Here is a 14,636-nt window from a genome sequence, read left to right on the forward strand (position 1 = left end):
GAGCCTGGGCTTTGGAGTCAGGCTGACCTGGTCTTGAACCCTGCTCTGTCACTTCCTAATAGGACCTCCTTCTTAGGGTTGTGATGGAAATTTTTAAAGATAATGCATGTAAAAAAATGACCAGCCCTGGGGAAGGTCATAAATGCTCAATAAATGGAGGCCATTATTATTATTAGTCCAGCTGCTAACGTCAGTAACTGAAGTTTCTAAGGGCTTAGATTAAGTTAAAGCTGAGCTTGGCCCAGGAGAGGGAGGAGAGGTTTTCATTGGTGACTGTCACCATCTCCTTAAAAAGGAAATCCAGAAGGCAACAAGCGCAAGAAGGGATGTGCGGAGTCACCAGTAATCAGAGAAATCGGAATTAAGGCAGTAAATGAGATAACATGTTGGTCCTAGTAGGACAGCAAAGATTAGCAAGTGTGATGATGCCAACTCCTGGTGGGGATGCAGGGGTAGGGGACCCGACGCCACTGCCGGTGGGAAGATGCACCGGGCAGCTGTGCCGAGAGCACTCACTCAGCCCTTAGGGAAACTCTGTTCTGTTTGACCTTGGGACCCAGCAGTCCCACTCATGGGGATACATCCCGAGTAAACACACACACAGGCCACGAGGGAAGAGGTCCAAGGATGTTCACAGCAGCCTTGTTTGTGGTGGGCGGAGATGAAGGTATCCCAGGTCCTCTCTCGGATGGAGGAGGGAGCAGGAGAGATATGGAGAAAGCGCACGAGGGAGGGCTGGGCAGCTGCCAGCATGACAGGCAAGATGTACCCACAGTCACAAAGGTAAGAACCTAACGCTGGGTGAAAAAAACTGAGAAATGCAACACACAGAATTTACAGAAATTATACCTGCCCATAAAACACTAGTGCACTTTTCGCAAGAACACAGAAACAAAAGGATATGCACAAACACACACCTGTGGAGTGACAGAGAGTGGCCGGAAACAAATTTTTAAAAAGAGAGATCTTGGGTGCACTCATGAGGAAAAGGTGCAACGAACTTGAATGAGCTCATCAGCACCTGACCTTTTGCAGGATGGCAAAAGAGGATGCTGTCCACACAGGTTCTCTGACGTTGGTGGAGGCATGGTTCCAGGGACATAAAGAATTCCTCGGTGCCTTGTATAGTGGGTATGAATCTCAGTCTGCGAGCTTAAGGGGCTTAAAAAATAGAACTGACTTTATTTTCAGCATGTCAACAGGATTTGTATTTTGAGCCACCATTCCCCTGGGCTGGTAAGAACGTTTTATCTTAGTGTTTCAGGGCTTTCCCCAAACTTTCCAGAATTTTGACCATGGTTCCAGAATCTTACCTAGTGCCAGTGTGTTGTGGGAGCAGGGTCCCATCCCGTCTTCCATCACTGGGGCCCAGGCTGCTGCTGGGTCGTCCACTGTCTTGGTCCATGTGGCCCTTTTGGGTCTGGGGCTCTTCAGCCTTGTGTCTTTGCCACATCGTGGGCACAGGAATCTTATTGCTCTGTCTTCCTAGACCAGAGATCACAAACTGAAAACCCATAGGCCTCACCCACCCTGCAGTCATGTTTTTGTTTGTTTTATTTTGTTTTGTTTTTGTTTTGTCCAACTACTTTGTTGCCTACATTTAAAAATTGGGACATTTTATATACAAATCCAGATTTCTGATTTGTTTGGAAAAATAAGAAGCCCTGGCTACATTCGACTCACATTTCTAGGTGACAAGGGTCAGCAGGAGTTAAGTAGTATTGTATCAGTTAGGAATGCTTTGGGCTACAAGGAACAAAAAGCCCAACTCCCACCAGCTTAAACCATAGTGGTACTTACAGTGTATTTAACAAGTCTAAACCCCCAAGGTTGTTTGCCAGCTCAATTTTATCTTCAAGGACCAAGTTCTTTTCATCCTTTTACTCCTTCTGTTTTAGCACGTGGGCTTTTTGCTTTTATGTTTGTGACCTCCTGTTCCAAGATGGCTGCTGTAACTCCAGACGTTACATCCTCACATAATCCAGGGGAGGATCCAGCAGAGGAACAAAAGAAAAGTCTCTCCCAGAAGCCCCCTTGGCCAGAGCTAGATTTCATAGCCGTCCTGAAGCTGCCAGGCAGAAAGGAATTGGGAGTGCTTCCTGGGGAACCAAATGGTGTCTGCCACAAACTGCTACCCTCTTAGATGGAAACTGTGCATTCCAGTTGGCCACAGTCCACACCACCCCCTCTTGTTCCCCGACACCAAAACTGTAGGTCAGTCACCATTTTTCACTGTGTCTGCACCAGCTCCTCTGGCCTCCTTCCCCTGCTGGGCCTGTAAGGTTTTGAGTGCTGCCGACCTTCAACTCAGCACACACAGCCACTTCTGATTTGGGGGTCTCGCTGCTTTCTCAGCAGCTGTAGGCGGGTGCAGAGAATAGAATCCCTCTGCCCCACGACTCCCACTCATCCTCATTCTCCTGTTCCACTCACTCTTTTCCCTTCCCTCTCACTCTGCCCTGTTTCTCTAACCAGGAGAATTGCATCCCCCTCCCCCCTCCGCCCCACACCTGGAGAAAAGCCTTCTTTCCTTCTATTTCTTACCTACCTCAACCTCATTCTTAGTTGGCCTGCCAAGTGGGGTCAGTCCACAGACTTGCTGGCCTGTAATAACATAAATACGGGACTGGAGTGAGAAACTTTCACAGTGATTCGCTATTGCCCCAGCATTCAAGCACGTGTTCGTAGACTCATCTCCTAGCACAGGGTGTAGAGCAGTTTTGGAGCTGTCGAATCACACCATGAATTGTCACATCTTCTTCCCCAAAAGGTTAGGCATTTAAAAACCAGTCCTTTACAGAGAGTTCAAGAAGCATTAGCCTGCATGTCAAATCCTCCCAGACTCTGGAGCCTACACGTTGGATCAGAAGAGCCGAGATAACTCATTTCTGCTACATCTTTCTTCTTCTGCCCATGCTGTGCATCCAGTGTCAGGGTCCATGACCTTGGTGTGACCATCTGGGAGGAGAAGTCCCAAAGTGTATCAGAGCGTGGCCCTGACACGCTTGCCTTCCCCCTCTGAACCCGGATTTGCTTTCCACCTCTCCCTTGTGATTGCGTGGTGAGAGCTACCCGGTGGAGGAAGGAAGAGTGGAATTAAAGCATCCACGTCAGACACACCTCAGGAGCGGTTTCTCAGTGCGAAAGTTGAGGAGAAACACGCAGAAAGTTCACACCTCTCCGCATTTTCTTTTGTATCTCTCCATTAAACATATCCCTGTAGATATGATTTCTGATTGCCTAATCCACCATGTAGAATGTGCTCTGGAATGTCACAGGCCACTCCGAAGTGCCCTCTCGATACATTGCGGGTAGGTCTCCCGTATCACAGGCAGGCACCAGCTCTTTTATGCAGTTAATTTGGGCAAGCAAGAAGGCTCAGTATCGTGTGTAAGAATCACACCATAAACATGTTCGCTTCCCAATTTACACAGAGTGTAATTAAGGGAACCCGGTTCTCCTCTTGACAGCTGTAATAAAGGAAGGATGGATCTCTTTGAACTGACAACATTTGAAAGATCCCAGATCTCACCCATATTGTAAGCAGCCCCTGCGTGCGAGAGCTGTCTGGTGATCTCAGAAAGTGGTGCGGAAAAAAAAAAAAAGAAAGAAAGTGGTGCGAGTTGCCTGGGGGGTGGGACCAGCTTGTCTGACCTTCGTTCAGAAGAACCTTCTGCGGAGAATCTTGGCAGCCTGGTTATGATGGAGCCATAATACTGCCAACAAAGGGAAAGAAAACGTGAAAAGGGAACACGAGGTTGGTCCCAAGGAGGGTAGGGACAAGAATTTCTCCCTGAAATCGGGGTGGGCGGAAGGAATGAGACTCAGATATCACCTCTTCTCTCAGGGCTCGAGGTGGGGAGTGTCCAGGGCTGTGGCCGAGGCGGGTGTCATCATGTTTCTGGGCCCCTCTGTACCCTTCCTTCCTTTACTGCTGCCTGGGAGATGGGCTGTAGAGACAATATTGGGAGGTAGCAGAAGCAGCAGTTTTGTTTTGTTTTTAACTGAGATAAAATTCACAGAACTTAGAGTTAAACCATTGACCATTTTAAAGCATACAGTTCAGTGGTGGTTAGTGCATTCACAATGTTGGGTAACCACCACCTCCATCTAATTCCAAGACATTTCCTCACCCCAAAAGGAAACCCCATACCCATGAAGCTCTCAATCCCAGTTCCCCCTTCCCCACAAGCCGCTGGCAACCAGTAATCTACTTTCTGTATCGATGGATTTGCCTCTTCTGAACATTTCATATAAATCGGATCGTAGAATATGTGGCCTTTGGTGTATGGCTTCTTCCACTTAGCATAATGTTTTTGAGATTCATCCATGTTTTAGCATGTACTTCATTCCTTTTTATAGCCAAATAATATTCCATTGAATAGATATGCCACATTTTGTTTATTCTTTCATCAGTTGATGGACATTGGGTTGTTTCCACCTTTTGGCATTTGAGAATAGAACAAGTAGAACAAGTTTTTGTTTGAACACCTGTTTTCAGTTCTTTGGGGCACATACCCAGGAGTGGAATTGCTGGATCATATAGTAATTCTATGTTTAACTGTGTGAGGCATCTTCAGACTTTTCCACAGTGGCTTCACCATTTTATATTCCCACCAATAATGTACGAGGCTTCAAACTTCTTCACAACCTGGCCAACTCTTGTTATTTTCTGCTTTGTGTTTTGGGGGGTTTTTTATGGTCAACCTAGTAGATGTGAAGGAGCAGCAGTTTTCAGCTCAGATGTGGTTGGGCAAGCCATGGAACTCTTCCAACACTGAGTTTCTGTAAACCGAATAACAATTTCTACCGTGGAGGGTGAACAGCAGCATTAAACAGGTCACTATATGTAACAGCATCCAATTCTGGGAATGTCTTTACTTGATACAGAGTGCCACCTCCAGGTGCTGTATCACCCAGTACTTCACGTACTCTCTGGGGTGAAGGACCAGGGTTTTTTCCTTAATTTAGTGTAAAACACAATAAAAATGGATCACTAGAACATCCATTCTCGATGGGGAAGTTAGGACCCAAAGGTGACAAAAATTGGTTCTCAGAGCGGCAAAAACATCTTCCTCTTTTTGTGTTAAGCACACCTATATGTAAGTATTTAAATATAAATATATATTAAGTATTAAATATATATTAAGATAAACATAGTAAAGTATAAGAGATAAACAGATATGTAGTATATCTGTAATATTAAAATTTTATAGAGGGAGGGGAGATTGGAGGAATCTAAAAAGGATGGGGGGGAGAGGAGTGGCAATAATGAAAAAAAGATTGAGAAACAATAGAACTTAAAGATGCAAATTATAAGCCCTGATTTTTTATTATCAGATTCAGCAGACAGTTCTACACACTGGCTCTCAATTTTTGTATTTATCTCATCACCAGCTGGTAATTAGCAGCTTCTGGGCAGGCCCCAGTCCTCAGTCCACATTCCAGTAAGGCTGCACTCATGCATCACTGTGTTTTGATCTGTCTGGAATTATCTCAACTCCTTGTGTATCTCTTCACTCAGCGGTGTTCTGTCTGTCCTCTCCGAACGTGTCAACCCTTGCTTATTGTACTAGAAAAGTGCCTGACACAGTAATATTTGGTACATCACTTGGAAATGATTGTTGAATGAATGAATGACCATCCACTTAAAAATCGTTTTACTGAGGGACTTCCCTAGTGGTCCAGTGGTTAAGAATCTGCTTTCCAATGCAGGGGACGCAGGTTCTATCCCTGGTTGGGGAACTAAGATCCCGCTTGCTGCGGGGCAGCTAAGCCCATGAGCTCTAGAGCCTACACACCACAGCTGCTGAGCCCGCACGCTCTGGAGCCCCTGCACCACAACTAAAGAGAAGACTGCGCCGTAACAAAGATCCCGCGTGCCACAACAAAGATCCTGCATGCCACAACTAAGACCCAACACAGCCCAATAAATAAATAAATATTTTAAAGAAAAAAAAAATGAAAAAAACAAATATTTCTTAAAAAAAAATTGTTTTACTGAGCCAGGCAGTGAAAGTCTACTTTTACTTAAAACCCAAGAAAACCAGTCAACCAAAGAAAAAGCTGATATGACACACAAAATTACAATGTCTTCAATAAGAAAGAAGGGCATTTCTTTCTCACCTAAAAGTCCAAACTGATGTGATGGTTCTGGTCTGCAAATGTGGCAGGGGTCCAAGCTCCTATGTCTAGTTGCTCAGCTCTGTGGTCCAAGATAGCTCCATTCCCAGGAAAGGAAGAACCTGCCTCTGCCCTTTAAGGGCACAACCAGGAAGTTGCACACACATTACTTAATCCCTCTTCCCTTCTCTAGAACTCATCACATAGCCACACCAGCCACAAGGGAAGCTGGGAAATGTAGTGCTTATTCTAATTGGCCATGTGTGCAGGTTGAAAGCAGAGATTCTATTAATATGAGAGAGAAGGAATGAATGGATTTTGGAGGGGCCCCTAGCAGGAGCTGCCACCATCATCACCTTAAGAGAGGATGTTTTCCTCATCTCGCCCTTGCCTTCCCCAGCCCTCACCAGGCCTTCCACCAGGTTGATGGAGGCAAGAGGTCAGCGTTTAACATTGCAGCTCCAGGTGGGTCCATTTGCAAACCACATGCGTGGCACGAGATTTCTGAGACCACGTGCCCCCTTCCTCAGTGTCCTCTCTGGCATGGGAGGGCTCTCTCACTGCAGGGGTTCTGGGACTGCCCTCAGCACCCTGCAGTTTGTCCAGCTGTCCATTCTTCTCATGCCCCTGGGTCATAAAGTGAAAACAAACAAGAGGCCATTTTGGAGAAAGAATACCAAGGAACAAGACTGTGGCCTGTTTATTTCCAAACCTGCCTTATATCGTTATTCAGAAGGTTGCCATAAAAGAAAAGAGAAATCAGGAGAGAAAACACTGCATCCAGAAGTGACTTCCTAAGGCAGGCATGTTCCTATGATTTAGCAGGTAGAGTTGCCATGGTAACCAGGACCCCAAAAATGACTTTGAATGGAATAGGGTGGCCTAGACTTTCTGCCAGATGTGGTGTCTGGACAGGCCATTGAGGAACGAATGGGATTCCAGCACATCATGCCATACTAGTGTGGACAGATTCTCTGATTTCTATGTCTTAGATAGGCCTCCATGTGTTACCAAGTCCAAGCTCACTCTGCTCGCCACACGACAGACCAGTAAATCGGGAGACAAGGCGTTGAGGCAAGGAGTAGCGACTTTATTCAGAAAGCCGGCAGACGGAGAAGATGGCGGACTAGTGTCCCCAAAAACCATCTGATTGCGGTCTGGATGCCAGTTTCTTTCATAGAACAGAGAGAGCGGGGAGGAGGTGAGAAAGTAAAGTAAAAAGGCCGTTAGTCTTGCAAAATATCTCCTGGCCTGGCCAGTATTGGCGAGGGGATGTGTTAATTTCTTCTTTTCTGCAGCCATCCACAGGTGGGCAGGGTCAGATTGTCTCCCTATGAGCCGAACAAAGACCCTTTAGTTTAGTATTCAGGCAGAGGGGCAGGGTTCCCTGAGGCAGATTATAATAACAAAAGCAACGAAAAGCAAAGGTTACAGTAAAAGAAACAGATCCAACATGGAGTCAGATTTTGCTCTTCTCTGTTACGCACATAATGGAGATCAGGAGGGGCTGCCCAGGTGTGGCGGCGTTCCTGGTTCTTGCTCTCTTCACCTGGCTCACTCCTACTCATCCTCCAGAGATTAGTTTAGACGTCATTTCCTCCAGAAAGCCTTCCCTGTCTCCACCCCTCACCAGCTGGCATTTCGGAACCCTTCCCTGTGCCCCCCAGGCTCCCAGTGAAAGCGCTTACTGGCAGCTTACCTCTCCGCTGCCTTCCCAGTGCCCAGGACATAATCCCCCTCACCTCTGGATAAGGATATGGTTAGTTTATTTTGTCAATTTGACTTTAGAACCATTTCAATGTTTTCTATAATTATAAAACACATTGGAAAAAGTAATTCCTAAAATTTAATAGCAAACCGTTATGAACCTAGTATATTGAGTTACTGGTATAACCTCTTGGAGAAGAGACTTTATTTACCCAAGCAATCTTGGAAAAGAAAAACAAAGTTAGAGAACTTACACTAGCTGGTTTCAAAACTTGCTATAAAGCTACAGTAATCAAGACAGGATTAAGGACCTACTGTGTAGCACAGGGAACTCTGCTCAATATTCTGTAATAACCTAAGTTATTATTCTGTTCCCCCTTAAGTGGGAAAAGAATTTGAAAAAAATAGATACGTGTATATGTATAACTGAATCACTTTGCTGTACACCGGAAAGTAACACAACATTGTTAATCAACTGTGCTCCAATATAAAATAAAAATTTTTTAAAAAGACAGGATGGAATTCGTATAGGATAGATATCTCAGTGGAAAAGAATAGAGTCCAGAGATAAACTCTCACATCTATTGTCAATTAACTTTTAAAAATTTTATTGAAGTATAGTTGATTTACAATGTTGTGTTAATTTCTGCTGTATAGCAAAGTGACTCAGTTATGTATATACATATTATTTTTCATATTCTTTTCCATTATGGTTTATCACAGGATGTTGAATATAGTTCCCTGTGCTGTACAGTAGGGCCTTGTTGTTTATCAATTCTGTATATTGTCAATTAATTTTTGATAAAGGTTTCAAGTAATTCAGTGAGGGAAAGGATAAATTTTTACGGTTGTGTTGGAACAACTGGATAGCCATGTGCAAAAAGATTAATTTAGACCCTTACCTCACACTGTACACAAAAATTAACTTACCTTATATCATAGACCTAAATGTAAGACCCAAAACTATAAAATTTCTAGAAGAAAACATAAGAAAGAATCTTTATGACCTTGGGTTAGGCAGCAAAAGCAAGATTCATGATAAAAAATTGGTAACTAAAACTTTTGCTTTGCTTTTCAACAGACACCATTAAGAAAATGAAAAGACAAGCTACAGACTGGGAGATAATATTTGTAAATTGTATGTCTGATAAAGAACTTGTTTCCAGAACATATAAGGAACTCTTACAATTCACTGTTAAGAGGAGAAGCCCAACTTTTTTTTAAGTGGGAAAAAGATTTGAGTGGACCTTCATCAAAGAAGAGGCATAACTGATAAACACATGAAAAGATGCCCAACATGGTTATTCATTAGAGAAACGCTACTGAAAGCCAAAATGAGATACCACTGCACACCTACTAGAATGGCTACAGTCACAAAGACTGAACATACCAAGTGCTGGAAAACTGGAACTCTCTTCCATTGCTGGTGGGAATATAAAACACACATTGCTGGTAGGAATGGAGAAGGGCACTGACACGTTGGAAGACAGTTTGGCCATTTTTTTTTTTTTTTTTTTTTGGCTGTGCCACGCAGCTTGTAAGATCTTATTTCCCTGACTGGGGATTGAACCTGGGCCCTCAGCAGTGAAAGTGCGGAGTCCTAACCACTGGACTGCCAGGGAATTCCCTTTTTTGTTTGTTTGGGGTTTTTTTGGGTTTTGTTTTTTTGTGTTTTGGGTTTTTTCTTTTAGTTTGGCCATTTCTTAAAAAGTGAAATAGACTCTTACCACGTGACTCCACAATCTTACTCCTAGGGATGCTCCCAAGAGAAATGGAAACATATATCCACACATGACTTGTATGCAAATAATTATAGCAGCATTATCCATAAGAGCCAAAAATGGGATGTGGTCCATCCGTAGCATGGAATACTGTTCATCAATAAAAAGGAATAAATTACGAATGTATATTACAACACGGATGAACTTCTAAAGCACGATGCTAAGGGAAAGAGGCCAGACACAAATATATGTTGTAATGATCCTGTTTCTAAGAAATATCTAGAAAAGGCAAACTCTAGAATAAGCAACAGGTGAACTGCTGCCTGAGGCTGGGGCTGGGAGTGGGGGTTGACTACAGACAGGCAGAGGGCACTTTGGGGGTGATGGAAATGTTCTAAAACGGCATCGTGGTGATGGCTGCACAATTACAGCGATTTACTTTAAAAAGTGACATTTTTACCATGGAGGAATTGTATAGTATATAAATGGTATAGTATATAATGGTATAGTATTATATCCCAGAAAACAGTTCTAAAAAGAAGCAGCAATGACAGTCTAGAGTCACGTTGGAAACGCAGACTTGAGCCAGACTGCCCAGGTTCCAGCCCCAGCGGCTGTCACTCACTATCTCTGTTGCCTTGAGCACGCTACTTAACCTTTTTCTCCGCTCACTTTCCCCACGAGAAGCCCTGACACACGAGCTCACTGCTGTTATTGCTGTCACCGCCCTCTTCTTTCTCCGGGCTCCTGCTCCATTGACCCTTTTGCTCTTTCTTTAACCTGTCAAGCTAATCCCTACCTCAGGGTCTTTGACCTCAGTGTCTGTGAATGCTCTTCCCCCAGGATGTTTCCATCACTGGCTTCCTCTTATCATTCCTGGCTCAGCTCAAATGTCATCTCAGAGGTCTTCCCTGACCACCCTACCTGAAATGACACCACACTCATTCATTCATTTACTCATTCATTCACTAAGTAGCATCTTCTAGTAGTAGTAGTAATAGTAGTAGTAGTATCACTTTTATCCCCATTTTACAGGTGGGACAACTGAAGCTCAACGAGGAGAAGTCATTACACTCATTCATTTAATTCAAAACATAATTATTACCACCTTACATTCTTTAGAATGGCTACAATTAAAAAAAACAGAAAATAAGTGTTGGCAAGGATGTGGAGAAATTAGAACCCTTGCTCACTGCTGGTGGGAATGTAAAATGATGCAACCACTGTGGAAAAACAGTATGGCGGGTCCTCAAAAAGTTAAAAATAGAATTGCCAAATGACCCAGCAATTCTACTTCTGCGTATATACCCCAAAGAATTGAAAGCAGGGTCTCAAAGAGACATTTGTATACTTGTGTTCATGGCAACATTATTCACAACAGCAAAAAGGTAAGAGCAAACCAGTGGCCATCAGCAGATGAATGGATAAAAATGGGATGTATATACACTATGAAATACTATTCAGCCTTAAAAAGGAGGGAAATTCTGACACGTGCTGTAACATGGATGAACCTTGAAGACGTTATACAAAGTAAAATAAGCCAGTCACAAAAGGATCGATACTGTATGACTCCACTTATATGAGTTCCCTAGGGTAGCCAGATTCATAGAAACAGCAAGTAGAATGGTGGTTGCTAGGGGCTGAGGGGAGGGGGTAAAATGGGACTTACTGTTTAATGGGCACATGGTTCTAGTTTTGCCGGATGGAAAAGGTTCTCGAGATGGATGGTGGTGACGGTTGCACAACGTCGTGAATGTACTTAATGCCACTTAATACACTTAAAAGTGGTTAAAATGATAAAAAATAGACAAACAGCAAGGTCCTACTGTACAGCACAGGGAACTGTATTCAACATCTTGTAATAAGCTATCATGGAAAAGAATCTGAAAAAGAATAGATACATATATGTATAACCGAATCATTTTGCTGTACACCTAAAACTAACACAACATTGTAAATTAACTATACTTCAGTTTTTTTAAAAAATGGTTAAAAGGGTAAATTTCATGTTATGTACATTTACAATTTTTTTTAATAAATAAGTTTTAAAACATAATTATCGAGTACCAGAAACTGTGTTGGGCGCACTCTCATTTATTTCTCACCAGAATCCTTTGAAGGTGTTATTTATATTTTATTCATTAATATTATTAATTTATTATTAATTAAAATATTATTCACGTTGTTCATTAATTCGTTGAGAGAACTGAGGTTCAGAGAGGTTGCCAGAGTCACAGGTTGCATCCCAACCTGTCGGAGGACCTCAAAGACCCCACCTTTCTGCTGTGTCTTTCTCCTCCATGTCCCTCTCTGACTGTAAAAAACCTTATCTGTCCCTCCTTCCTGCAGGCACAGCAGGGATCTATCAAGGAGCAAATGGACTGACCAACGCAGCTGGCTTTGGAACTGTGCACCAGGTAGGCAGAGCTCCCCACCCTTAAGTAGTCCCCTTAAATCCAGGTACACAGAGAGCCCCCTTGTACCTATGAGCCCTACCAGAAACCGTGTCTCTGATTCCCTGGATTTGGAGAACACAGGGGCCAGACTGTACCAACAGCCGTTGGAAAGATACAGTGTAGAGGCAGAGAAATTGGAATTGCTGGCAGATTTCCAAGATGACATGGACTGCGTTATATGTTCCATCTTGATCTGAGTCTAAGACACCCATTGACTGTTGAATCTGGGATGGATGGATGCAATAACCTGGGGTCTTTCACCAGACCCCAAGCTTCTCCAGGGTGAAATTATATCTTCTTCGCCTCTGCGTCCCAGTGTCGAGTGCCCGACAGAGTGGGAGCTTTATAAATCCTTGTTAGATTGAATTTAGTCAGCACTGTGAAGATGGATGGATGCTGGCTAATAGTCTGAGTCTCTTGGTTTCACTTAGAGAGTGAATTAAGAATTAACCCACTAAAGGTGGACGGGAACTCTGTGCACTATTGGTGCACCTTTCCTGTAAGAACCTTCCGTGAGCTGCTTGCAGGGTGGAGAAGCACTGCTTTGTGGTGGGGCTGAACATTTGAAACAATGACTGTTGTCGGGGAGTTGGACGATCTGGTCGGTTTAAGCAAAGCTTGATAAAGAAGATTGGCATTCTTCGATTTCATCTCCAGGACTCCCTCACAGGAGATTCTGGATCCCTAATGCTGTGTAGGCACTACTGTGTTTGCACAACACCCCCTCCCCCACCGTGAACCTAAAATGTCACCTAGTCTCCGGGGTATGTGTATGTGGTCTTCATTACTCATTCATTTGTTCACTAATTTTTCCAGTATTTATTGAGTGCCCATACGTGCCCAGCACAGCCGTGACCAAGACGGATGCTGTCAGGGCCACGTGCATGTCCCTCAGGGTCCACCTGTTGACCTCTAGCTGCCAGGCTCTGCACCCCTGGGCCCAAGGGTGTTTTCTGGAACCAATGTATACAGCAGGCAGGAAATGCCAGGGAATTAAGTGTTCCCTGGGAGCAGCTCTCAAGCAAAGACTGGCTGGACTTGGTATATAAATACCCCAGCTCCCTTGCCCCTTGGGAGAGATCTTTCTGAGATGTGTTTTCTACCACCCTAGCATCTCCCTGGTAGAATTCAGCTCCAGTTCCCACTGGAGAAGCCCCTGTGCTGGCTGCCTTCCCTTCTCCCCTTTGCTGTCTCGCTTCCCCACTCCCCAACTGGTCTCTCCTTCACGCCCCAAATCCGCTACTTGCACTTGAATCCTCGTCTTGGAGGTCTGCTTCTAGGGAAAGCCCCTAGAGCTTTTATTCTATAAAGAGCCCCTAGAGCTTTTATTTTTATAAAAGCCCTCATAGAGCTTTTATTGTAATAGTGGGGAGACACAACAGACCCAGCCCGGGAGGCCCCTTACCCACATCAGCCTGACAGCCTTCCTCGTGGGTTTCCCTCTCCAGGACTATCCTTCCTACCCCGGCTTCCCACAAAGCCAGTACTCCCAGTATTACAGCTCGTCCTACAGCCCTCCTTACGTCCCGGCCGGCAGCATCTGCTCCTCTCCCCTCTCCACGTCCACATACGTCCTGCAGGAGGAACCTCACAACGTCCCCAGCCAGAGTTCTGAGTCGCTTGGTGGTAAGTACAGTCACTGTCATGTGGTCATTCCTGGCTGTGGTCTGAGCTCTTATATGAAGGATGGACTGGACATAGGTCCCAGTTGTAATGAACCGGTCACCCAAGAGCTAACTTCATCTTTTGTTGGCTTTTCCGTGTGTGTGTGTGTGTGTGTGTGTGTTTATTTAATTGCACCCATGTTTAAAAGTTACAGATTTTTACCTAAAAATTCTAATGTCTGCCTTCTCTTGAAAGAAGATCTGGTCACCCTAGGTCCACCTTATTAAGTCACAATGCTTGTCTGGAGCTGAGTAATGTCTGCCCCGTTCAGACAGGGTACACACGACTCCACATCCAGGCCCCTTGGTGATGTACATCACTGTGCGACTAACTCGCCAGCCTACGGATTCATTCATTCGTTCCGTAAATCTGCTATGCACATGTCTTCTCTTTTATGAGATGATTTAGGCTCGTCACCACTAAATAACATGACAGCCATAAATTAGAACATCCAATGATAGTAGATATCATTGCATTTTATTCTTCTTTTCTGAAACCTCCTGTTTCTGGGGCTTTGTAGAAGCTGAACGAGCATGATGGTTTGTGAATGTTCATTCAATAAATATTTATTGGTTGATGGCTAGAGGAAGAACAATAGTGAAGACTCACCTCTTTGTTCCTGAAGTTCTTGGTGCAGCTGTTGCTTTTTTTCCATCAGTTGGGGTGAGTTAGATAATATTGGTTTGGTGACAAATGGAGACAATGTGGCCAAGCATTTTTAAGTCAACTTTGAAGGACGTTTAGGGTTTGAGCATTGATTTTGGTCATTGTGACCTCATCCCAGAGTATAGAATAAATGCCTAATACCCACATTCCAATTTCCAAATTGCTTCCTTGGAAGAGTTTGAAGTGTAACAAACTTTTCTTTGTCATAATCCTGAATTATCTTTGCCCATCCTGCTTTTCACAATGTGGCCTCGACACACTGGTTTCAGAAATGAAATATAAGCAGGAAATCTTCCAA

At 44.0% G+C, this 14,636-nt stretch overlaps 1 protein-coding gene across 3 annotated transcripts in view; it reads left to right on the forward strand.

The window, feature by feature from the left end:
* Positions 1-14,636, forward strand: part of EYA2 (EYA transcriptional coactivator and phosphatase 2) — a 174,535-nt gene that overhangs the window by 71,683 nt on the left and 88,216 nt on the right. For 2 of the 3 annotated variants that reach the window (XM_065892972.1, XM_065892974.1), the window contains exons 5-6: positions 11,901-11,968; positions 13,456-13,633. In XM_065892972.1, the coding sequence (XP_065749044.1) occupies positions 11,901-11,968; positions 13,456-13,633 (246 nt within the window). The remainder of the gene's footprint in view (positions 1-11,900; positions 11,969-13,455; positions 13,634-14,636) is intronic. The other variant, XM_065892973.1, reaches the window with a different exon arrangement.

The sequence above is a fragment of the Phocoena phocoena genome, chromosome 15, assembly GCF_963924675.1.
Source record: "Phocoena phocoena chromosome 15, mPhoPho1.1, whole genome shotgun sequence".
NCBI classification, from domain to species: Eukaryota; Metazoa; Chordata; class Mammalia; order Artiodactyla; family Phocoenidae; genus Phocoena; species Phocoena phocoena.